The sequence below is a fragment of the Camelus ferus genome, chromosome 6, assembly GCF_009834535.1.
Source record: "Camelus ferus isolate YT-003-E chromosome 6, BCGSAC_Cfer_1.0, whole genome shotgun sequence".
NCBI lineage: Eukaryota > Metazoa > Chordata > Mammalia > Artiodactyla > Camelidae > Camelus > Camelus ferus.
Window position 1 is genome coordinate 43,768,701 of NC_045701.1, and position 26,524 is coordinate 43,795,224.

Sequence of the window (26,524 nt, forward strand, 5' to 3'; positions counted from 1 at the left end):
CAGTCTTTAAATGCTGTGGAATCTTACCTCACCATGATAAATCAGAATCTGGAAGAATGTGTCCATGAGGAGAATACGATCTGCAAGTATGCTGCTGCTATCAAGAAGAACCGGCTGATGGGAAGAAAACAGCAAAAAAGGAAGAAGGAAAAATAAATCACTTAAAGACATAATTTTGATCTTTCTAGGATATTTTAAATTTTCCTAATTTATTATATTATTATTTAAAACCTCCTACTATTATGAATTCTCAAAGTACATTTTAATTTAACTTTGTAAGGAATCTCTAAAGTGAAGTAATAATTGAAAATAGAGTCCAGGCAGAAGGAAATCAGGGATGACTCCTAAGCCAGACGGCGGCACCTCTGAGTAAGAGGGGAAACACTTGTGAAAGAGCAAATTTGGCGATGGAAAGATAGTTCCGAATATGAAACAGAAGGACATGACCTGAACTGATATAAATTTGGGTATCACATGCATGAAGATGGTAAAGCTATGTGAGCAAACTGCACCACTTAGAGAGAGGAAAGCTGGAGAAGGAGCCAGAGATGAAGCCTCAGAGCATGCCCACACCTACAGGTCTGAAAGGCAGAAGCCAGCAGAGAGAGACTAGAGCAAACAGGTTTTTGAGGTGAGTCCTCACTAGGCAAATGCTGCTGAGAGTTCTGGCAAGATGAGGGCTTTGGTGGCCTTGATAAGAGTTGTTTCAGTATAATTTTAGGGACGAGAATCTGACTAACACAGGTTGAGAAGACAATGTGATGTGGGAACAAGTAACTTTCTGAGTTCAGCCATGACCGGGACCAGAGAAATGGAGTGGCAAGTAGAGAAAATGTGAAATCAAGGGGGTTTTGGTTTAACATGAACGCTATTAAGGTTTCTATGTTAGTGAGGATGATCCAGACAAGAGAAAGTGATTATGCAGAAGAGAAAGAGGACAACTCCAAAAGCAAAGTCTTAAGAAATGAAGCTAATGGGATTCATGGATTAAATGGTGAGTTTAGAATTTGATAGGAGCAGGCATTGGGATTCCAATTGTCTTCTAAACACTTTTCTACACTTGCCAGATGCATACAGTTTGCATATATTAATATAAAATAAGAAAAAAAGTTATTTCTAAAATTTTTTTTCCTGATTCAAAGAACTATAAGACCAATAATACAGCTAGACCAACACATTAAAAATGAATTTTCTAGAAAGGTAGAAACTACAACAAATTACTTTAAAAAATTTTAGTAACAAAATACATTTTACCCACTATTTTTTTTACAAAACAGGCATCATTAGAAATCACTGATCAGTAGATGATATATTCTCTTTCTATGACCCTTCCTAAAGCATTGTTTTCAAATACTGTCATTACATGCTTTTAAGTAGTGAAACAGATAATTATAACCATAAAATGGAAAAACTGTTCTAGAATCACCACCTCTGCACGTTGTTAAGGACAAGAATAATCAGGAGCCCTATAGGATTTGATAAACCAAATGACTAGACAAAATGATCTTTAAAAAACCTCTTCCATCTCATTGTCATATTATTTTTCTAAGGGTTTCCTAAGACAGCCTAGCATGGTATCTAGCACATAGTCAGTACTCATCAATATTTTTAAGTGAATAGATAAAACTTAACTATGCTTGAATTAAATTCTTACATTTAATGACTGTATTTCAAGAAAAACCTAGTTGTTTCATTTTTTTTTTTAATAGGACATATCACAGTAACAAAACCAATTTCTTCCCGCCCCTCTTACCTCTGGTGGTCCACTAAAAGAATACGCATACAGAATAGGCTGAATCATGATCAGAGACTGGGTCAAATCTTGACGCATAAAATGGTGACGATAATATGAACTCTCATCAGGACTATTGTTAAAAACTTGCAGGAAAGGGGATCTTCTTAAATGAAACATAAACTACAAGAGAAAACATGTGAGATTGCTTTTACTGATTTTAATATTCCTACAAAAGCATTTGATTACAACTATTAACACGATGAAACAACACGTTACAATAAGAACATTCTAAACTGTATTCCTCAGAAAGAATCTTATTCATATTTATCAGTTACTTAAAAATATAACTCAATAACAATAAAAAAACTAAAGTAAAAGAAGTGACTCAAGAGGAAAACAAGAATAGGGACAAAAACCCTTTGCTCAGATGTAAGGTCGTAGAGGCTGATGACAGGAGATGCATTAGCGGCATCCTTTTTTTCATTCTTCATCCTTCTGGCCATATCTCTGAGCTTTTTTTAAAATTTCTATTCACTACCACCACCAAAAGACTCCAAAAGAACATAAACATAGATTAACAGTTTTTCTACTTTTTGTATAGCTCCCCAAAACTGCACTGGAAAGGGTCTGCACTGGTTTAAAGAAAAAAAAGAAAAGGACTTACATACACACACTTGTTTCTTAATTTTTTAAAATTTGTTTCTTACTTTTTAAGGTCCTCCTTGTCTCTAAGAAATATTCTCTAGATTTTATTTCATAATTTCTTTCTCCTTTCATGTGATCCCCTTCTAACTACTCCTCATGTGAAAGAGATCAAAAAAAGGGGTGAATGAGCCTGAAGGAAGGACAGCTACACTGTCCTTTGAAAGAGTCTCTAATATAATCAATAGGATCAGCTCCAAAGTACTCCCACCTGTCTTTCAGGTACTTCACTTCCTTCAGCCCTCAGGTCTCAAGTGCCTGCAAGCTGCCCTGCCTGGGACTCATTCCACAGCTCTCTCCCAACACATGCCACTCACTGAGATTCTCATTCTTGTTCTTTTTTCGGTGATCTATACTTTATTGAGAGGCTTCCTCATCCTTTACCACTTCAGTCATTCTTATTTACTCACAAGAATGTGTAACTGGTAAATTTGGGGGTAAATATTTTATAAATGAAGATCTCCCTTAAATGTAGTCTATATCACCTTTTAGAAAATCTTTAAGGCTTTGAAACTACCCCCCAAAAAAAAAGTACTTCTGGGTCCTCTGGCTCTCTACTGCCAATTAGAGGGAAAGATGGGATGTCCAGATCTCTTGGAAGATCCAAAAACCCAAAGAGAAGGCTTGAAGTAGGGAGAGAAGAAAGAGGAAGGAAAGTGTGACTGATTTAATCAAATGCTTAGACTACTGCCCTCTGTTGCCTTTCCTGTTAGTTTCTGCTGTGAATGTGAGGCCTGAGAATTCCCAAAACACAAAGAGTTGCCTTTGTTAAGATAAGTAGACTCTGCGTTTTCCTAGTTCTCCAAAACCTCACCAAGAGATTTAGGGAAGTCTCCCTCTATAACCTGGAGTTTCTAGGTTATAGACCAATAAAAGATTTTCAAAAAATAGGAGTAGCTCTGAAAAGAAAGTTAAAGCTTTAAGCAAAGTTTTTATGAGCAAAAATTTGAATTTCCATATCTCACTATTAATCATCCTTCCAGATGAGCTAAAATAAAACACCACCTCTTGTCCATCAACAGATGACTAGACAAAGAAGATGTGGTCTATACACACAGTAGAATACTACTCAGCCATAAAAAAGAACAAAGTAATGCCATTTGCAGCAACATGGATGGACCTAGAGATCATCATTCTAAGTGAAAGCCAGAAAGAGAAAGAAAGATATCATATGATATCACTGATATGTGGAACCTAAAAAAAAAAAAAAGGATACAAATGAACTACTTATTATTTATAACTTAAGATGACTGATTCCTTGAATATGTGTAAACATATTTGACTGTCCTTTATGATTGAATTACTGCTTTCTGTTGATTTGTATTTTGTGGTTGGCTTTATTCCTTTGATAACTATGTCAGTTTAAAAAGCTAAAGTTCTAAACTGTTCTTAGACACAATAAACAGTACATATATGTAAATTTAAATAAATAAATAATAAATAAAGTACCACCTCTTCTATAAATATATATCAAACTATCATCCATTTGGAAGGCTTCTTTTCAGTTTCCTTTCAACATTGTTTATCTCTCACAGCATTTCTCACTTTCCATTCTGTGTTGTGTAGTGTATTTCAGACCTCATATGAAAGCCCCTTGAAAGTAGGATGGTAGTCAATCATCTTTATTCTCCTAAAGTTCCTTGCACATAGTATACTCAGTTGAATAAATGTTATCTATATCACTCATCATATAAACAACCTAGACTTTTAAAAATATCTATCAAAACAACAGATAGACTCCACTAGCCAAGTGGAAAAGGTTCTGTAAGATAAATCAAATTAGCTTCTTTTCTATTTATCTGGTATGTCTCCATTAAGTTGTTCTCAGGCAATGATGCCATGCTATAGGACTAGCTGATTGGTAAAATTACTTCCTTTCAGTACTACTGCAATCAGATCCCTTATATAAGATAAAAAGCTAATCTGCTTCACATCTAATTCTACTCCACAGTAGGCTTCCAGTCTAAATTTCTATTTACCACAAATAAATACTATATACAAAGCCATCACAAAAATACTACATATTTTTCACCAACTATTCAAGCATAATTTCTTAGCTATCTCAAAACCTAAAACCTAACCAAAAGAATAACCCTATATGATGAATAATAAAAGACATAAGGAAAAGTGAGACCCAGTGCCACTGTCAATATTAAGAACCTTTAATCTACTCACCTGTGGATAAAGGGAGAAAGTTTCAGAAAATCTGAAGGAACTTGGATCATCTTTGTGATACTCGCCAAATTTCTGACACTATATAAAATAAAACATGTTAGTAATATATTCCCTGGCACAGAGATAAACTGTTGCCTATACATACCCCATTTTTAAAAAGTTATTACTCTTTAGCAGGTAGATACTCGATACAGGATAAAATTGGAATACTACTTATATAGACTTACCAAGAAAATGATTAAAATCAAAGAAAACAATTTGAATTTCAGAAGCAAACAATACATTGCTCCAATGCAGAACAACTCATCTTAAAATGTTTGGATTTTTTTAAACTAAGTATCTCTGATAGCAAACAAAGAGCTCTTAGATGATGGCTAAAAGAGCTCAACATCGCCCCCTAAGACTCTACCTAAAAAAGACAACAGTCCATTGATTGATAGATACACTATCAAAATACCACAGTGGCTACAAAAGCAAGTTGATGGTACAAAACTGGGTACACTAGAAACAATACCAAAAAGAAAGAACTGTTGAGGAAAAGAAAATCCAAGACCAACAGGTAAACTGGTAAACAAAGAAGAAACACATGGGCAGAATTGCAAGGAAATAAAGGAGACACATACACTAGCAACAAAAAAATAAGGCCTCCACGATAATGTGACAAAAGGCATCTACGTAACTGAGATAATCCACATGAGAAAGTGCTTAGCACAGTGACTGACATGAAGCACTCAAGAAATGTTAGCTTCCTCTCTTTGTTCTTCAGCAAAGTCTCTGACCTGAAAAGTTTTTATAGTCTTATGCAACTAGTCTATTTCCTAGCAAGGTTTACCAGTACTTATATATGATCAAGGGCAAAAATAACAAGCAAAAAATAACAAAAGGTTCACTGCTGCAAGTAGTACAGGACTTTTACAGCCTCAAATGTTCAACTATATAATTTATGTAGTTATCTGTGCCTTAAGGAGCACAGAAAAAGGCATAATTGGTTTAAACACATTTTTGGCTTTCAGGAGAAATCATTTCAGAACCAGTTATTCAAAAGATATAAAAGCTATAGCTGTAGAGCTAATCCTCAGAAAATAGATTTTGGTAGCTGGGAATAAGAATGTTTCTGTTTTCACTGCTCCCTAATCACACTTCACTGACAAAACCTGTAGGTTAGGATAATATAATCTTCACTGTCCAATATGAAAGCCACTAGCTATATGTGGCAATTTAAATTAATTAAAATTAAATTAAAATCCAGTTCCTCAGTTGCACTAGCCAAAGTTCAAGTGCTTAAGAGCCACATGTAGGTAGTAGTTCCATAACGGACAGTGCCAATAATAGAAAATGTATTGTCCACTCCTGGACAGTGCTGACCTAGAATATAAAATACACTTGAGATCTAGAATATCAAACACATTGAAAAGATTTTGTGAAAAAGCCAGTATGCCACACAGTATTCAGAACAACTGATCACATTGTATTACATATACACAATTTAAATTGTGCCTAGAGTTCTGTTAAAATAAAGCATTAGGCAAATATGATGTTATGGTTGATGAGGGTAACAAAAAGATTGTTGAATTTTCTGCTTGGGTAATCAGGGGTATCTAGAAAACTGATTTCCAGAGTGGGACACATTGAATACTTATGTCCAAAATATTTGCTCTTATTATGAACATTTTTTATGTCACTAAATATAATCTATCACTTCATTTTTGATGGCTATCTAGAATTCCATTATATATATATATATATATATATATATATATATATATATATATATATATATATATATATACCACAACTCTCTTAACCAATCTCTCATTATTAGCATTTACATTTGTCCTGTTATGTCTTCAGGATACATTCTTAGCAGTAGAATTTCTGAGTAAAAGGCAGTTTTTAAGCTTTTCATATATGTCACCAAATGCCTTCTAAATATAGTTATACAGATGTTTATGAAGATTGTACAGATTCACACACCAAACCTAAAAGCTATGGAGCTGTCCATATCCCTGAATACTAACCACTTCTAAGCATTATCCTGTTTTTCCAATTCTTACCAGTTTAACAAACAAAAATTGTTGCCTTGTTCTATTTTCCAACTTTGATTATAAATAAGATTGGTAAATTTTTCATACATTTATTAGTCACTTGCCTTCCTTATTTTTCTAATTTCTTGTTTCTGACCTTTGTTCATCTTTTACCCAAATATTACTGATTTGTAAGCACTCTTATATATGAAAATTTTCACATTCTGTCATACATATAACAAATGTTGGCATTATATTCTGTGAATAGTATTTTTACCACAGATTTTTTTTTGTCTCATTTTAGTGTAATAAAATCTTTTAATATTTTTCTTTAATGGCTCCTGGTTTTTGTCTCATGTTTTAAATCCTCTGCACCCAGAGGTTAAATACATATTAACCTGTTTTTTGATAAATAAAATCTATACCACAGATAACTATAAAAATTTTGTATAATACACCCACATAAGTTTCTAATCTTTGGGTTACTTCTTAAAATATTTTTGAACACTCATCAAGTGCTATAGAATTAACTACTGGAATCACGAGTAGTCCTTATTTATAACCTAACCAAAACACTAATACAAATAAGAAAAAAGACTGATGCATAAATGAGGTATAGCAAAGATCCACTGAGTTATTTAGAAGTAATAAGATTAAGCAGATAAAGCATCAGGAATACAATTTTCTCGAGGAAAATAACACCTGCAAGAAGCCTAGTCATGTCTTTAATTCAGTAATTAATTATGCATAAATCCAGCCACATAAAAGGGCCCTAAGGGTCAAAGCTTATCCTCTATAAGAAAACGGCAATGGCCAAAGTGGTCATCTCTAAAAATAACACAACTAAAGTGCTTGGTCCCACTGGGATAGCAAAAAAAAAACCTAGCTGTGATAAAATTTGCAAGGAAAGCCCCAAGAATTTTAAACAAGAGAGATTTCCTGGGAATGAAATTTCTTCGGAAATGATTTCTTGGGAAATGATTTCCTGAGAGAGGAACTGTTTATCTGTTGTAGCCAACAGCACAGCTAAAGGAAGAATGTATTAGTGGGCAAAACCAAAGGTCAAAGATGAAAAAAAAATTAAATATCAATTTTAAATTATAAAAGGTATTACTCAGTAGAAAAGGTCAGGAGGCAAAAAGTTAAGGAACGAATCCATGAAGCCAGACACAAGATGGACCCAAACAAGAGAATGAGAATGGAAGCAGCATATCATGTATTGGTATCAGTACTGCAAGTGATTCTGACCAAGGGGAACGAAGCTGTCAATGAAGCAAAGGTGGTACCAGCATCAATGTGGCCATACGATGGCCATTATCTACAAAATAGTTTTGAAAAAGTTTATTTTTAATTAAAGTTATTCTTAGTCATCAAGAAAAAAACTGAACAACTATACGCACCAACCAAGTTGAGGCAAAGAAGTTTGTTAGTATAATCTCACAGGTTTTTCATTAGGAAAAAACTCAGAAAAGTGTAGTACCTAAACGGTATTAACCCTTTCTCTGTGTTGCTATCATTGCTACAGCTGAAATTTCGGCAGTACAAAAATCAGTAAAACATTAAAATTAAAATTAAAAAAAAAATAAGGCTACATTTTATTAGCTACTTAGAGTAGGTTCTGTATCTAAGGTTCATTTGTCATTACCTGAAACTTCACTTCAATTGTACACTAATTTGATTCAATTAATTAAAGAATGTAAAGATCACATTCTCACCACTTTTATCATATATTAATCACTAGAGTTTCCATAAGAAACTGTGATTTTTAAAAACTGTTTTTTGAACTTTGCACACCACATGATGCCAGCCACAGTGATGCACTATTTTCAAGTTATTCTGCTAGCAATTTCACTGTAGACCTTTTAGTCCCATGTGGCAGTAGGGCTGTGTTCATTTGGATAACTCCACTCTCAGCATCTGACACAAGACAAGGGGGGTTATGGGTAACTAGTGAAAGCTGTTTTGCACAGAAAGCAGGGCAATAGTCTGATAATGGAAGCCGTTCCTTCCCAAATTTCTTCCACCAATCTCCTCTCACACACAGCTGACAACTGACTTATGGGAACAGACAAGCTATATTGGTGTGACAGAAGATCAGAGTAAAATTTTCATTATGACTTACCTGTCCTCTACCCTCAACTTCTGCTGTTGTAAATGGTGCACACTGCAGAAATACGTAGCTTAGAATTGAATTATATTGTGAGATTTTTTGCAACTGTCTCATTTAGTTATTTACAAGGCCAGTCTATTTTATATTAGTGTTAGCATTTTACAAGCATGTCAAACAATATGGCAATTTTTGAAGCGGAGGTGTGAGATAGAAGAGAAAGATTCTAGACATAAGCCTCCAGAGAATTCTGAAGAATGACAAGAGTATGAGTCATTTCACTACACCCATGCAATGGTACACAGGAAAAGCTACTTGTCAGTGGGTTTTATGTGGGCTGAGAAACCTAGTTATACTATTCAATTTTGAGCTGTGTATTACAACCTACAAATGTACTAATAGCTCCAGCAAAATGGAAAAAGCACTTTACCACAAATCACAGCCTTTTGACAAATGAAGGTGCTGATTCCTTCAAACAGCCCTTAGACTCTCAAAACAATAAAGTGTTTATTAAAACAAAGTCATAATCAATGAAAAGGCTCAGGAAGCAAGATATTTCAGAGCAAAATTTATTGTCTGAAAAAGGAAAAGTCTTACAGTTGGTGAGAACCTAATAATGCTAACATGTAAAATTATAGTAAGTAAAATGCTGGGAACAAGATGAAGTCTGAGAAATTGGAAAGGTTCCATTTTAAAACAAGATAACAAGTGAATGCATTCATGACATGTTTCATGATGCTGAAGAGGTTTGTGTAATTAGCTGAAAAATAACAGCTTCTCTATTCAGTTGATGAGTCAACAAATTTCACCGAAGTCATGCCAAATTGCTAAATAATAGTGAAATTCAAGAGAACTTTTCTGCTGCCCTAAACACACAAATCTTAAAATATACATAGTGTTTTGATCTTCCTAAATGGAAACAAAAGTCCATCTTGGAGGAACTATGTTGGCATTTGTACTGATGGTGTCCAATCAATGGTTGACTCTAGGAGAGATTTTATGCCTCTTGTTAAAAGACAGGTTGATGTTGTCATAATACTATTCTCCTTACTAAGAGATACTAGTGTAAAAATACACTCAGAAATGAAAGGAAAAAAAGCTCTGAATGATACTACAAAAATGGCTAACTTTATTAAAAACAAAGACTAGTTTACTCAAGAATGTTTTAAAAACTACATGAAAATCTAGACAAAGAGCACAAAAAACACCTGCTACAAACAGAAATCCAATAGCTTAGCAGAGAGAGTTCAAAACAGGGTGTTTGAGCTGAAAGGTGAATTGAAGGAGTACTTTCAAGGAAATTATAGGCCAGAGTTTGCTGAGTAAAAATAAAGTATTAAGAACAGAATTTAACTAAGCATTCTAGGTCACAATGTAAGTAACAGGTTCCTGATGTTAAAAATCCAAGTAAATCATCATTATCAATAACTACTAACACACATTTTGGTAATCTAGATCCAGATAATAAAGACTTATCTGTATTTGTGTATGTTAACATGTATAATTTTTATATCCCAATTAATTGCTCTTAAAATATTCCAGTATAATGAAAATACAAAATTAAAACCATAACAATGGAGAAAAATATGCAAAAAAAGCAATAAAAAAGTTATAGTCATTTAGGAATAAATTGGGAATTGATCTGATATCAGCCAAAAAATAATAGTAATAGGTTACACAATTGTCACTCTTTCCTATTAAGGAAAAAAGGCATTTTAGTTTCCTGGAAGAGATAAATGAACTCCACCATTCATTGCTATGTCTTTCTCAGCAACTTGATTAGGAGTCCCTCATACAGTCCCGGTTATACTGTCAAGCACCTTGAAAGAGATTATCAGAAAATATTTTCTACAAATAAATGTAAACGGATTTAGAAAAGTATGATGTTTACGTCTTACCAGTCGAATGAGCTGTCTGTCCAGCCATCTAAGCACATCAGGACCCTCTTCTGTTTCTGCTCTGTATATTGCCAGCCGAGCCATAAGAATGGCAGCTGCCTCCTGGTCAAAAGACGCAGCGATGTTTTGGATTTGCGTTTGAGCATCTGCCCAGCTAAAGACAAGAAGAAAGCACAGAAATTATACTCACAAGGTCATGTCAAATTGCTAAATAACAGTGAAATTCAAGAGAACTCTTCTGCTGTCCTAAACACAAAAAGGTTAAAATATACATAATGTTTTAATCTTCCTAAATGGAAATTTCCTAAAAGTCCATCTTGGAGGAACTATGTTGGCATTTGTTCCTCCCATGGCTATCACACAGATTTCAAGTTAAAAGATATAGATATAGAAAATTAAAAGATATAGAAAATTACTTCAACATTTCAAAATTCCAATATTACCTAGAAAAATAAGCTTTAAAAAAAATCACTAATAGTAAGTATGATACTCATTGTTTTTCAGAAAAATATATCCAAACCTAATAAAATCCTGCAAAGTAACTAACTATAAAGGAACATTTCCAAACTTTCCTTAAAACATTAAGATTTTTACAAGTGAAAATAATAGCACAGGTATGTGTGTGTGCATATGCACATAGTACACAAGCTTGCATATCAGACTTTAAAAATTTCATTTCTTCAATTTTATAAAATCAGAAATACGGAAATACAAAAATAAAGTTTTCTTCCAGACTAAGTAATTCTTATTTGCTAAACTGGAAAATATATAAACTATCAGAATTTTTTCTCGTTGGTCTTTAATCAATTATTAGTGATAAAATTACATAATTAAAATTACTATGTATTCTTTTCTCTCCATGTTAACACGCTGACTAAAACCAATCAAAAATTTTAGTTTAAGGGATTAATTTGATATTATGTATAAAATAGCAGTAATTTATTAAATTCACATATTCTATTAATCTAATTCAGTCAAACTAACCCTGGGTAGATGCAGCGACAGTTTTTGTTTGTTTCACACTTCACAGGGTTTTGCAATACTTCAGCTGATCCTAGTTCTAAACTACCTCACTTTAAGCAATTCTGGCAATACTTACAGATGTGGTGAAAAGCTGGACCACCTTTACATGACTCTATGATGTAAGTGATCCCAAGAAAATTTAGGTAGCAATTACGAGTTTCAAGCCAAACTTTCCAGATCAAAGTTATTTTCTCTATGAAACACAGGGTAATGGATTCTATCTCAGAAACTTGAGTCTTTTATTTTCACATAGCTTATTCACTTATGCACTTGCCAGGGCCCCTAAAATCATATTCCTAATAAAGAATAAGCCTTGACTACTGAAAATGGTCAGGGTGAGTTAATTTGAAAGGATGGGTGCTTTGGTGAGACATAGTGATACAAGTGGCACCACAACACACACAGTATGTCTCTACAAATAGCTCATACATTCTGGGCAAACAAACTGAAAATTTTCTCACAACATGAAAAACTTCTCACAACAAAAGCTCCCCTCTTCTTGAAAGAGTAACCTAACTTTTTAAAAAACTCTTCATTTTTAGAATATTTCAAACCTAAAAGCTATGAGCAGCTTTTGATTTTGCTAGTGCAAAGCTAGCCAGTTAGCCATCAGGTAAAAGCAGAACCTGAGAATAAATGTTTAGAAACTTTTGAGCAATATAATAAAATAATTTTATGACTGATGAATCTAACAAAAATAAAAATAGGAATTTGTATTTTGAATGATTTTTTAAAATTCCATTTTTGAAGTAATTTATTTTGAGTATATTAATAAAAGTATTAGTCTCCAAAGGATTGGGGGGAAAAAATTACCTGGCCCTTCACCACAGATAGTTTGGGGACTGGTCTATTCCACATCATCATATAGCAAACCAAGGATGTTCAAGTCTTTTGCATTCCATACCCTCCCTCAAAAGTACCTAGTCCACAAAGTAGATGCTGAATAAAGGTATAATAAGTTAACTAAATAACCAATAACACTTGAAAAATATGTAATAAAAGTAGCTAAGAACTTTATAATCAATTGAAAAGTAATGCTATTACTTACTGTTCTATGTTGTTATATATGGATATATAATGTTTATATGTATGTATATTATTATTGTCTATTACAAGATAATGTTTACAGTTTTTCCTCCTCTCAGGGGAACAAGGTAAACAGAAGAATATTTTGAAGAATGTGTCTTAGGAGTAATTTTTATAAATTGTTTTATAGTTCTTGACAATGAATATTTTAGCAAATAATCTGGATTAGAAAGAAATAAAACACTATTAGTCATAAATATTCATTCTTTAGTCACGGATGTCACTCAAAATAGGAAGCTAGTTTGGGAGCACAACCCAGAACAGTTTTGATATGTAATTAAATCTCTAACGGATACAACTTACTTCCTAGCAATGGTAGTCACTCGGATGCGTCTCTGCCCACTTGAATGCTGATACTGAGTCACAAACTGGATTGCACCACGCCCTCCTTGAGGAATTGGAGCATTATGCTATATAAAAATAAGAGTAAAAATTAAGCAAAATCTATTACATTGTTGTCACACAGTCATGGGCTGCATATCCTAACACTAATAAAATTCATTCTAAAATCTATCAGAAGGATGCTTTTTCCAGTGCATACAAAACAGTTGTGATTTGCCACATGAAAGAGAAATGGATTTGAGAGAGGAGAAAAATTACGATGGATAGGAATGAGTCCAGTTAGGAAATCAATTTCAAGGAATATATAATTCAGTGGAACGTGAAAAACAAAATGAAGGGAGAAGTGTAAAGAAATTAACACATAAGAACAGACATAAGTGAGGTAATTTTGCCTGAGTTATTGGATAAAGAGAAATTGAGCTAAGTTCTCTTCCCTAAATACATAAGATGAAAACAGAGCTTTTAGTAAGATAATCACATGATGAACAGATGACCAATAAAAAAAACCATTAATGAAAAGAGAACAATAGTAATATATGATAACAATCTTCAAAAGGTCATCAATAAGGAAACTTTCTTCATGCCCTTTGACAACAGACATTCTTGTTTTGTTCCTTATTGTTGTTGTTTTGTCAATAAGAGCCACTATCTTTTTCACAAATTTTAATTGTTAAAAAAAAAATTCCTGCACCTGTCTGAGGAAGGCCGACTACTAATACTTTGTTGTTCATTTTATGCCTAATTACTATTAGTATATAAGTTAATAATTGATACATTATATCATTCTTTAATATGACAACTTCCACCTGCAGCAAAAGACAAAAATCTCTCCAAATATTGGAACCTTTACCTTACAGTCTTTTTCTATGGATTTTGATATTATTAAACTTTCTTATAGGAGGATTCATATATCACTATACACCCTGTGACAACTAGGAGGAGGTAGATACCTAATTACAAAAATGCATAACTGGAACAGAATTTAAGATTTTATTTATGCTTGAATTTTATATTAAAAACAGAAAAAAGAAAACTGAGACTGAAAGTTGGGTTGCCCAAGGTTGGGCATTTGCAGGCTTCCCTGACACCTTGTTGCAGTATGTCCTCTCATCAAGGAGTTTAGCCTTGAGGAACAGAAAATGACAAACAAAAACTCCAAAACAGAATAAGCTTTGGGTCACAAGCTCTGGAAATATTCATGGCCTAAAATAAGTATTTTTTTCAAATACACATTTCAATATTCAAATATAAAAAGTCATACCTGGTTGACAACTTCAAAATATATGGCTAAGGTTGTAGTGGGACTGAGTCCACATATCTTCCATTGACAAGTGCCACCTGTTCCTATCTCCTGTAAAAATAAAACATAGTATGTTCAAAAGCTACAGAATACAATTTATTACTATGTATATGAAGGCAGAAAGAGGAAAAATTCCAGTAAGAAAAAATCTTATTTCCGGATTCTAACTAATTCAGTAAATGTTAGAAGCTTAAAAATTTTTTAAGATTGTATAAATATATCATGAAATAAAATTAAGCAATTTTAACACAAATAAAATCATAAAATGATCCAAACTCTTGCTAAGTAAATTACACATATTAATACAAGTTCTTCATATTGTAGACTTTAAAAATATACATCATTTAATGAAGTAATTACAACTAACATTATCCTTCTATCCAACTATTTAATCTGTGTAAAGAGATGTTAATTTAACATATAGGATATGCGTATATGAATATAGGTTCTCTGGATCAGAGCTGCATAATTTAAGCAGTCTAATTCCCAAGAAAACTTCTTAGATATAAATCTTTACCATGCAAACTGTTTAAAATTAATTTTCAAACTCTGTCATTATAAAGCCCACTCTGTCATTTGTTCCATCATTCTCTCCACAGCTACATGATTCTACCATTCTACAAGTGTTCATATGATATGTCCACTAGATGGGATAATAGAAAAGAAAGGAATTGAAACTTAAATCTGGCTGATTTGGTTACTTTGATGGAAATTCTACTAAAAAAAAAATTTTCAGAATTAATTTTGACTTTCAGAAGTCTCCAAATTTCCAAATTATAGTTGTTGGGTTTTTTAGGCACACTGGGGCAAGGAATAATTTATGCATAAAAAAATAGAAGACTGGTGACAGTACAAAAGTTTTAATTTAGGGATGGACAAGAAAAAGGGCATGCAGAAAGAACAACCACAAACAGAGGTATACCAGTGGAAGCTGAACCACATTGTACTGAAAAACAGCCCAAACAATAATTTTGAAAGGAATGCTATTGACTGTCACCCCAGGTCTTTGTCGGATCTGCCCAGAGAATTAACTGTATTTTCTTTTTAGAATAAAGGTGACTTACATTTTCAGACACACAGGGTCCTTTAGAATTGAGAGACACGCAGGGTCCAATAGCTCCTGAAATCTTTATTTCCCTTGAAGTCTGCAAAATAAGAACATACAATCGGTCCTTCATGTCAGTGGGCTCCACAACTGCAGAGTCAACCAATCTCAGATTAAAACTTTTGAAAAAAATGTTTTCAGAAAGTTCGAAAAAGCAAAGCTTGAATTTGCTTGTACACACGCAATGCTGTTTACATAGCATTTACGTTTTATTAGGTATTGTAAGTAATCTTATAATCTTACATTATATAACTTTGCGACAATTATATTTACACTACACTATAGTCTATTAAGTGTGTAAAAGCATTATCTTAAGAAAACAATGTACATAACTTAATTTAAAATATTTTATTAATAAAAATGGTAACCATCATTTGAGCCTTCAGTAAGGCATCATCTTTGTGCTGGCAAAGGGTCTTGCCTCAATGATGCTGGCTGCTGACTGATCAGGGTGATGATGGTTGCTGAAGGTTGTGGGTAGCTGGGGTAATTTTTTAAAATAAGAAAACAATGAATTTTGCTGCATCAAATTACTTTTCTTTTCACAAACAATTTCTCTGCAGTACGCAATGCTGTTTGATAGCATTTTACCCACAGTAGAACTTCTCTCACAATTGGAGTCAATCCTCTCACACTCTGCTGCTGCTTATCATCTAAGTGTATGTAATATTCTAAATCCTTTGTTGTCATTTCAATGATCTTCACAGTATCTTCACCAGGAGCATTTTCTATCTCAAGAAACCACTTTCTTTGCTCATCCATAAGAATCAAGACCTAATCCATACAAACTTTATCATGAGATTGCAGCAATTGTCACATCTTCAGGCTCCACTTTTAATTCTAGTTCTCTTGCTAATTCCACTACATCTGCAGTTACTTCCTCCACTGAAGTCTTGAATCCCTCATATTAATCCATGAGGGTTGGATCACCTTCCTCCAAACTTGTTAAGGTTGATATTTTGACCTCTTCCCACGAAACAAATGTTCTTAAAGGCATCTAGAATGGTGAATTCTTTTTAAGTTTTCAATTTACTTTGCCCAGATTCATCAGAGGAATCACCACCTATGACAGCTATAGCCTCACAAAATATATTTCTTAAATAGTAAGACTTAAAAAGTTGAAATGACTTCTTGACCCATAGGCTGCAGAATGGATGTTGTCATGAAAGCAAGATGAATCTCATTGCCCATCTCCATCAGAACTCTGGGTGACTAAGTGTACTGTCAATGAGCAGTAATATTTCAAAAGGAATCTTTTCTTCTCAGCAGTAGGTCTCAACAACGGGCTTAAAATATTCAGTAAACCATGTTATAAACAGATGTGCTGTCCTCCAGGCTGTGTTGTTCCATTTAGGGAGCACTAGCAGGGTAGATTTAGCATAATTCTTAAGGGTCTTAGGGTTTCTGGAAATGGTACATGAGCATTAGCTTCAACTTCGAGTCATCACCTGCTTGAGCCCCCAACAAGAGAGTCACCCATCCTCTGAAGCTTTGAAGGCAGCCACTGACTTCCCTTCTCTACTCTCAGAGTCCTAGATGGCATCTTGTTTCAATAGAAGGCTGTTAAATCTCCATTGAAAATCCGTTGCTTAGTGTAGCCACCTTCATGAATGACCTTGCCTAGATCTTCCCGATAACTTGCTGCAGCTTTCACATCAGCACTTGCCGCTTCATCCTGCATTTTTATGTTATGGAGACGGCTTCTTTCCTTAAACCTCATGAACCAACTCTGGTAGCTTCAAACTCTTCTTCTGCAGCTTCCTCACCTCTCTCAGCCTTCTTAGAACTGAGGAGAGTTAGAGCCTTGCTCTGGATTAGGCTTTGGCTTAAGGGAATGTTACAGCTGGTTTGATCCTCTATCCACATCACCAAAACTCTCTCCATTCTAGCAATCAGGCTGTTTGGCTTTCTTATCATTTGTGCGTTCAGTTAGGTATCAATTATGGTCAAGCTTACAAATTTCTTTCATGTTAACATACCATACATGTCAAATTTTGGTTCTTACCTTTATTTCTAATGTACCACCAAAGCCCATTTTAAACTGTCCATGCATATCTTTGGTAAAGACTCTTTGAAAAGTCTGCTTGAATAAGGAAGTGTTGAAAGAGTCGCCCATTACCATGTATCCTCTGCGTGGAAAAAACAAAAAACAATGTGACACACGTATTAAGTCCATGTGTTAAAACTAGAAAAATAAATTATTTCTCAACAATACCAAGAAAATTTAAAGATATCTCCCAAAATGTACAATATTACCATTAATTTTAAAAACTCAAATATATGAAAAAAAATCCCACAAATAATATCAATCCTGAGGGTACCTGAGTGCCCCTAACACTTGTATTTGTCCTCAGTGATTTTTTGAATTCCTTTTTGAAATAAGTAATACATCCCACACATTACAAAATTCACAAGGTGCAAAAGGGTACACAGTAACAAACAGGTCTCTCCCACCCCAGTCACCCAGTTCTCCCTACCAGGAAAGACAGCTCACAGTTCATGGCATGCATTCTCATTCCTGATGACAAATATCTATGTGTGTATGTGTATCTGTTACAAATATTGTCTCTGTGTATCACATCAAACTTAACTGTGTTATACCCAGTGAATGAGAACAGAAGGATATCTTAGAAGTATTTTCACTCTATGCACTTAAGTTTTTTTTTTCAGTAGCATATATCTTTATAGATTTTTTTAACTTTTAAAAAAATTAACTGTCAAATAAAAGCTATTCTGAGATGCTATTTCTACCTTAATAGATTAGCAAATTAGTCTGACAATATTTTGTTGGCAAGGCTGTGGAAAAGCAGGCACTCTCATAACTGCTGATGGGAATGGAAATGGTGCAACCCCAGTGCAAGGGAACTTGACAATATCTTAACAAAATTACACATATATTTTCTCTTTAATCCAGTCACCCTACTATTAGGAATCTATCCTAAAGATAATCTAGCAAAAAAAAACCAAAAAGCAAAATCTATGCACAAGTCTATACAATGATGTACTATTTATAATAATAAAAGATTAGAAACAATCCAAATGCCCAACTATTAGACTAGCTGAATAAAATATGGTACATCCACACAATGGAATAATATTCAGTTGACCCTTGAACAATATAGGTTTTGACCTGCATGGATCCACTTATGCATAGGTTTTTTTTCAATAGTAAATCCATAGATGGTTGAATCCAAGGATGCAGAACTGCAAATACGGAGGAACCACGTTTATGGATGGCCAACCATAAATTACACTGGGATTTTTTTCCATCACTCAAAGGGTCAGTTCCCCTAATCTCTGAATTGTTCAATGGTAAACTATACTGCTATAGACCAATTTTCAGGATGTAAGTAAAAAATACAAAGTAGGGGAAGATAAAATTTTCTACTGTTTAAATTATGAAGGGGATCTGTACATCCGTATACATATTTGCATAAAATATTTATATATATTTGCTCGTATCTTCAAAATATTTTAAGTAGTTTTTAAAATATAATCAAAAATTAAATTAGGCAAAAGAATAAAACTGATGTGGTATAATTAATCAATGGTTGGTGATTTTATTTTTGATACTGTTAAAGTCTTAATTTACGTTATCTCTTATGCTATTATAAATTGTATCTTGTTAAATTTTATTTTCTATTTATAGCTGGCTCTTGAACAATGCAGGGGTTGGGGGCACCCACCCTTAGGCACAGCCGAAAACCTATGTAAAACTTTATAGTAGACCCTCCATTATTAATGATTCCACAACCTCAGATTCAAACAAACACGGATTGTATAGTACTGAAGTATGTACTGATTGAAAGAAACCCACATATAAAGGGACCTGCACAGTTCAAACCTAAGTAGTTCAAGGGTCAACTGTATTTGTTACTGATATATAAAAATACAGTTGACTTTTGTACACTGACCTTGATCTAGAAGCCTTGACAACATACTAATTCTAACAGTTTGTATGTAGATTTTTTCAGATTTTCTACTTTTACAAACATGTCATCTATGATGGTCTATGGTATCACTAAACCTAGTAATGCATCCTAAATTAATAGCAACTTACACCACATCCTGCTTATATGCTCCCTTTTACAGCAAACTTCTATAAAAGAGCTGTCTAACCCTTACTATTCAGTGTGGCCCTTGGTCCATCAACATTAGCATCACCAAGGCTCTTGATGGAAAAGCAGAATTTCAAGTCCCACTCTAGGGAGAGGGTATACCTCAGTAGTAGAGCACGTGCTTAGCATGCACAAGGTCCTAGGTTCTATCCCCAGTACCTCCATTCAAAAAGTAAATAAATAAACAGACCTAATTACCTCCCCCCAAAATAAAATAAAAATCAAGTCCCACTCTAAGCACACTAAATCCAGAATCTATTTTAACAAGATATCCAGTTGACCTGCACAAGCGAAACGAAAATCTGAGAAGCTCCGGTGTATGTCAGCTGCTTCCAATCCCTTCCTCCTGTTCTTTTTCTTATTTACTCTAAGTCAACTTTCAATGCTCTTAAAAAGGTCACCAATGATCTTTGTAGTGTTAAATTACACAATCTTAGAATCTCATCCATTTTTATTGCTCTACAAAACCACCAGTATTCTGACAACTTCCATTTATATCTCCAGATATAAATCCAGACCTATCTTCTGCATTCTAGGTTCTAATATCCAACTGCCTACTCAATATCTTCTCATGGATATCTGCTGGCATCTTGAACCAAACATGTTCAGAACTGAGCTCTAATCTTCTCCCCAAATATTCTTTGTCTCACTCTTATCCATTTCAATAAAGGGCAAATCAATCCTTCCAGTAAAGTCTTTCGGTTTTCTCAAACCCTAGATCCAATCTATCAGAAAATCCTCTACCTTCTAAATATATCCAAAATCGAACCACTTCTCACTACCTGTGATGTCCCCACTGGGTATTCTTATATTCCTCTACTGAAGACAACTGAAGTCAAATGATTCTTTTAAAATATTAAGTCAGATCACATCACTCCTCTGCCAAAAATTCTCCAATGACTTCCCATCTCATTCCAAGCATAATCCAAAGCCCTTACAATAGTAAAAATTCCCTCACAATCTGTCCCTCTGACTCACCCCAGTACAGCTACTTTGGCCTCCTCAGTATTTCTCAAACACCCCAGGTACATTCTCAGCTTTGCACTTGCTATTCTCTCTGCTTAGAACACTCTTCTTTCATATACACGTGTGGCTCACTCTCTCACTTCCATAAGTCTTTGCTAAAACATCACCTTTAATGAGGCTTTCCCTTCTCACCCCATTTAGAACTGCAAACCTCTATGCTCATGTCCTGACTTACTTTTCTCCCTAACATTTATCACCATCTGACGTACTATCTACTTTACTTGTCTCATCTCCTCTCACTAGAACTGTCCATCTAACATGTGGCTATTTAAATTTAAATGTTTATCAATTAAAATTGAATAAAATTAAAAATTCATTTCCCCAGTCATACTTGTCGCATTGCAATGGGACAACACAGAGAATATGATGAATACAAAATAACACTGAACAGTCCTATACTAGAAGATAAGATCCATGAGGGCAGAGTTCTAGGTTTAGTTCACTGCTGTATCTCCAATACCTAAAACAGTCTGACACATAGTAGGTGCTCACTAATATTCACTAGATGAATTAAATAAATAAATAAACTTAAGAAATGAGTTGACTTACTTGACTGAGGTTTATAAAGCCTAATCAAACTATCCCCAAAACAATGACTCCCAAAGGAAGAGAAAAGAATATTTCTCAATTCATTCTATGAGGCAAGTATTACCCTGACACCAACACCAAAGACATCACAAGAAAAGGAAACTACAGATCAAAATCCCTTATAAAGATAAATGTAAAAAAACCTCAACAAAATACTAGCAAACCAAATCTGGCAATATATATAAAGGATTATTCACAAGTGAGAGTCATTCCAAGAATGCAAGGTTGGTTTAACATACCAAATCACTGCAAAACACCATATTAATAAAAAGAAGGAAAAAAAAATCATATGATCATCTCAATTGACATAGAAGAAAACATTTAACAAAATCCAACACACTTTCATGAACAAAAACAAAACCTCAACAAACTAGGGATAGGTACTTACTCAATCTGATAAAGACATCTACAAAAACCTACAGCTAAATCATTCTTAACGGTGAAAGACAAAATGGTTTCCCCTGAAGATAAAGAATAACCAAATCTATAGAGACAGAAGCTCAGTAGTTGTCTAGGCTGAAAGAGGAAGGGAAAGGGGAAGGAAAGAGGGATGGGGAGTGACTGCTAATGGGTACAGAGTTTCTTGCTGGGGTAATGAAATGTTCTACAATTAAATTATGGTGATGGTTGGAATATACTAAAAAAAAATTAACTGTATGTTTTAAATGAGTAAATTTTATGGTATGTGAATTACATCTCAAAAAAGCTGCTAAAATAATGAAATAAAACAATGACTGCAGGATATCAAGATGAGCTTTTAAAACAGAGCTTGTGCCTTTTTAACTGCATTTTACAACAAATTTAAAGTGAGCTTCACTGAAAGGAGTACCAAAAGCTGTTAAAAGCTGTTGTCCTGGAGTGGTACGATGATGACTGCTTTGGGTTTTTTTTGCAAAACTGTCATTATTGGTTTATATTTGTAAACTTGTCACAATTAGTTTATAACTGCAAAACTTATATAAATTTAAATACATACCCAGTAAGGTTAGGACAGCATTTCATCTCCAGAAGACCTGTCTGATCTAATGCACATGCATAGATATCAATAACATGACCAGTCGTAGCAGCTCGATTAGCCAATGCTTCAAAATGCTACAACAGATTTTTTAAAATCAAAACAAAGCAATGTACAAATTTAATTGCCCTATAAATCTTTTTCCCATTAATAGATCAAAATGATCTAAGAAAAACTAAAGGAATAATCCATAATAATTAAAAAGTGATTTTTTCTAATATAATTTTCATAATGTCTTATGATACAATACCTTCCATAAGTCTGCTACTTGCACATTATTTTTTTTAAAAGCCATTATTTCTAAATGAATGCCTAAATTAAGCTAACTTTGAAGAAAGGCATAATGAACATCTTGCTTTTCATACATAAACATGGTAGAACAACATAGAATACTTTTTCCTGACTAAATCCAGTCAAGTAACATCAAAAATAGAGATACAATAACAAAAGCATTAAGATAAACAAATATAAAACTTATTTTGAAGCTCTAAGAAAAATTCCAAGCTCAAAAGGCAAGTTAGGTCGCAGGAAGAAAGCTTCCATTAACAGTGACAAAAATTATCTGTTATTAATTACACCTTTAAAAATATAATAAATAATGACTACCAAAAAGAAATATGAGATAATACAGCACAACTAAACTAAATTTGTGAACTCTAGAGAAGTAAAAAAAAAAAAAAAAAAAAAAAAAAAGAGGGGAGGTAGACATTAACAAGCAGAACCAATAAGGGAGTCACGAATCAACAGTAGTGAAAATGTGCTGACACAAACCCAGATAAAACTGAATTTACATGAACAGAAGACAACTCATGAGAAAATGATGGACTCAGCTATGAACAATATACATATCTAAAGGACAGCCTCTTAGAAATGAAGAATTGAAAAATTTAAGGAGTTCTTACTAATAGGAAAGACATTCTTTAATATGAATATTAAAAAAGGCATACAGGGTTTCTCTCAGGAGTAGTTTTTAAAGAGATATTTACTGGTGTCCACTATTAAGTTATTAAATATTTAAAATCAGAAAAATTATAATGTAAATTATCAAGAAAAAAATACTATTTCTCCAATTCTGAATAGCAGTTGCAGTATCAACACAATATCAGATTTATCATAAGATGTTTGTATTCTTCTTCCATCAAATGAAATTTTCTAATAAGGCAAAAAGACTTCAAAACCAAAATTACCTTAGTTCCTTTTTTAACATATTTGGCATTATCTTTTTCAATGTCATGCCATGATCTTATAGGTGTCTTCAATTCATCTCCAACCACCATTCCAGGCCCCTGAGTGGCTGGACCACCAATGAACATCATGATACGAGCACCAGTGTTGGGAAAGGTACACTATCAGAAAAAAAGTAATTCATTAGAAGAGTTTAAAGGAAAACATACGGATATACATTCCTGATAGTGAATTTTGATACATTTTTTCTAGACAACAGGAAAGCATACATTTTCCACGAAATAATCAAATGTTCAAAAAAAATGTACAAACAAGATGTTTGTTTGAGTATCTTTCCTTTGAAATTCTATTCTAATAACAGTGACTTCCTAATTTTAAAATAATCTATAAACCTGATCCCTTTAAGCAAGGATGTTCCTCTTGCTTAACTAGTCCTAGGCTGGGAGGAGTCCTAGACAGAGAGGAGTACAGAAGGAAGAAGAAAAGAGAGCATCTTCTTCTGTTTTATTGCTGTTATTTTATTTTTGTTTTCTATGCTTAAAACATACGCACAATTTAAATTTCTAGTTGATGGACTGAGTACTCCAATCTACCTCCCCTTTCTCTCAAGATACCAGTGAAATGAGATAAATGGTATTGTTTTAAAAAATAAGTAAATAAATAAATAAGAAAGAGTGCTATCAGTAGACCAGAAATTTTGAGAAATCCAAACAATAGACTGTATTAGATTGACAAAAGAATTTTAAAAAACATATTCCAGATACCCAAGGTAAGCTAGATCTTCCAAGGGAAAATCTTAGAAACTCTACATTTAGAGTCAAAAAACCACAAAAAGCAGCAATTGACCAAAGTGCAGTCAGCTCCAGAAACAGCAGCTAATGACAAGAGATTTTGCCATCAGCAATTCCTGAGAACTGTTCTCTGAGGAAAGTAGGCAATCTGCCCAGGGACGGTTCTTAGCACAGAAACTGGGGGCTGAAAGATACAAAACAGAGCACGTGTTACAACAGATACCACAACAAATATGACAACTCTCAAGAGATTCTAGAACTAAAATCACTGCAAAAACAAAAATACCTCAATGGATGGGCTGAAAACCACGCCTGAAAATCAAGTTAGAGATATGGAAAATAAAGTTGAAGAAATCTCCCAGAAATGGGAGCAAAGGAAAATATGAGGGGAAAAAAATAAAGATATAAAGAAATACAGATGTCCAGCATCAATCTAATGAGTATAGAATAAAAAAGAAAAAGTAACCTGAAGAATGACAGGAATCTTCAGAATGAAAGGGCCTACCAAGAACCAAACATAATTAATGAACAAAGAATCAAACCCAAACACAGCCTACTGAAATTTCAGAATTCTAAAATTAAAGGGAACATTTTAAAAATGTTCAGTGGGCTAAAGAGTTTCCTAAAAAGGAGTAAGAATGAGATTACATCAAATTATCATCAATAAACTGTCTGTTAGAATACTAGTGAGGAATGGGTCAAAGATCCTACTGAAGATTATCTGGAACCCATAATTCTACAGCTACCTAAAGTACAAATGAAGTGAGAGGAAAAATTATTTTAAATTTTAGATATGCATGAACTCAAAATTTATAAGAAACAAAAGAACTAAGTTCAATCCAAAAGAAATAAGGGAATCTAGAAAAAAATTTTTTTAAGGTATCCTAAAACTGATACATGAAAGACTCCCCATCAAGCAGTAAAATTGCAATGACTAAAAATTACTTCTCTATGTGTATAATCACTCTATTTGTTCCACAATTAATAATATTTATATAATCATATTCAAAATGCTTTCATTTGTATTTCTATAGTTATTGGACAAAAATATGGAGTGCATTTTTTGCGCTACATTATAGCTTCAGAAAAGAATGTAAATTATATAAACTTTAATGATAATTTTAAAAATCACATGATTAACAAATCCGGGCAAGAGCAAGGAAAGCTACCTTTTACTTTTCATTTTTGTAAAGCCTTACATATTGTCTGAATGTTTTTATTACTTATTACTTCCATAACTTTCTTAAACTAGTTTAACAAACAAATAAAAATACTCTTTTCATCTTGGGTATCTGAGCTAATAGTAGTCATGTAAAGTTGAAACATCAATTAAAAAAAAAACAAATAAAAGCATACAAAACACACACCTTCATAACTAGATCAAAAAAGAACATTAAAACTTCAAATTACTTACAAGTGAAAAGATAAACACTAAGTCCCAGGGAGCTATCTTTCATGCAAGCCTTCACACAGAGCAAGGGCAGTTTGGGGACACGTAGATGGAAGAAAGAAAAAGGAAGCTAGAAGCTGGCGTAGAACAACTGCCAGATTCAAATGAAAACTTACTAAGGGGCACTGAAGAAAACCAAGAAAACAACCTAGAGCGTGAAAATGAAATAAAAAAGTATAAAGAAGTGGTTGAAACGGAAAACAAGCAAATATCCAATTGTGTATAATTTACATCTTAAAGAAGATAAACAAAACAATGAAATAAAACCAATACTCAAAACTACAATAAAAGAAAACTTTATAGAAATAAAAGATCTGAATACACGTATAAAGAAGGATAGAAAAGGACCAGGCACTAGAGAAAATTAACCCACAAGACATACTACTAATACTATTAAGTTACAAAGATAAATTCCTCAAGATCTCTAAGCAAAATAATCAAATAATTTACAAGGGCAAGAGACTGGGATCACTTTTGCAGCAACATGGATGGACCTGGAGATTGCCATACTAAGTGAGGTAAGCTTTCTAGAAAGAGAGAAAAATATCATATATGTGGAATCTAAAAAAAGGACACAAATGAACCTATTCACAAAACAGAAACAGACTCACAGACATAGAAAACCAACTAATGGTTACCATTGGGGGGAAGGGAAGCGGAGGGATAATTTGTGAGTTCCAGATTTGCAGATACTAACTACTATATATAAAATAGATAAACAGCAAGGTCCTACGGTACAGCATAGGGAACTAACTATATTGACTATCTTGTAATAGTCTATAATGAAAAAGAATATGAAAAGGAATATATGTGTGTGTGTGTATAACTGAATCACTATACTATACACTAGACAT

The 26,524-nt window shown here is 33.5% G+C and overlaps 1 protein-coding gene across 6 annotated transcripts in view; it reads right to left on the reverse strand.

Moving 5' to 3' along the window:
• Positions 1 to 26,524, reverse strand: part of SEC23A (Sec23 homolog A, COPII coat complex component) — a 56,666-nt gene that overhangs the window by 10,400 nt on the left and 19,742 nt on the right. For all 6 annotated transcript variants that reach the window (XM_032481926.1, XM_032481928.1, XM_032481927.1 and 3 more), the window contains 10 exons: positions 23,432 to 23,590; positions 22,206 to 22,321; positions 17,503 to 17,626; positions 15,457 to 15,537; positions 14,354 to 14,443; positions 13,054 to 13,160; positions 10,642 to 10,795; positions 4,613 to 4,690; positions 1,754 to 1,915; positions 28 to 114 (listed from right to left, as the gene is read on the reverse strand). In XM_032481926.1, coding sequence (XP_032337817.1) covers positions 28 to 114; positions 1,754 to 1,915; positions 4,613 to 4,690; positions 10,642 to 10,795; positions 13,054 to 13,160; positions 14,354 to 14,443; positions 15,457 to 15,537; positions 17,503 to 17,626; positions 22,206 to 22,321; positions 23,432 to 23,590 — 1,158 coding nt within the window. The remainder of the gene's footprint in view (positions 1 to 27; positions 115 to 1,753; positions 1,916 to 4,612; positions 4,691 to 10,641; positions 10,796 to 13,053; positions 13,161 to 14,353; positions 14,444 to 15,456; positions 15,538 to 17,502; positions 17,627 to 22,205; positions 22,322 to 23,431; positions 23,591 to 26,524) is intronic.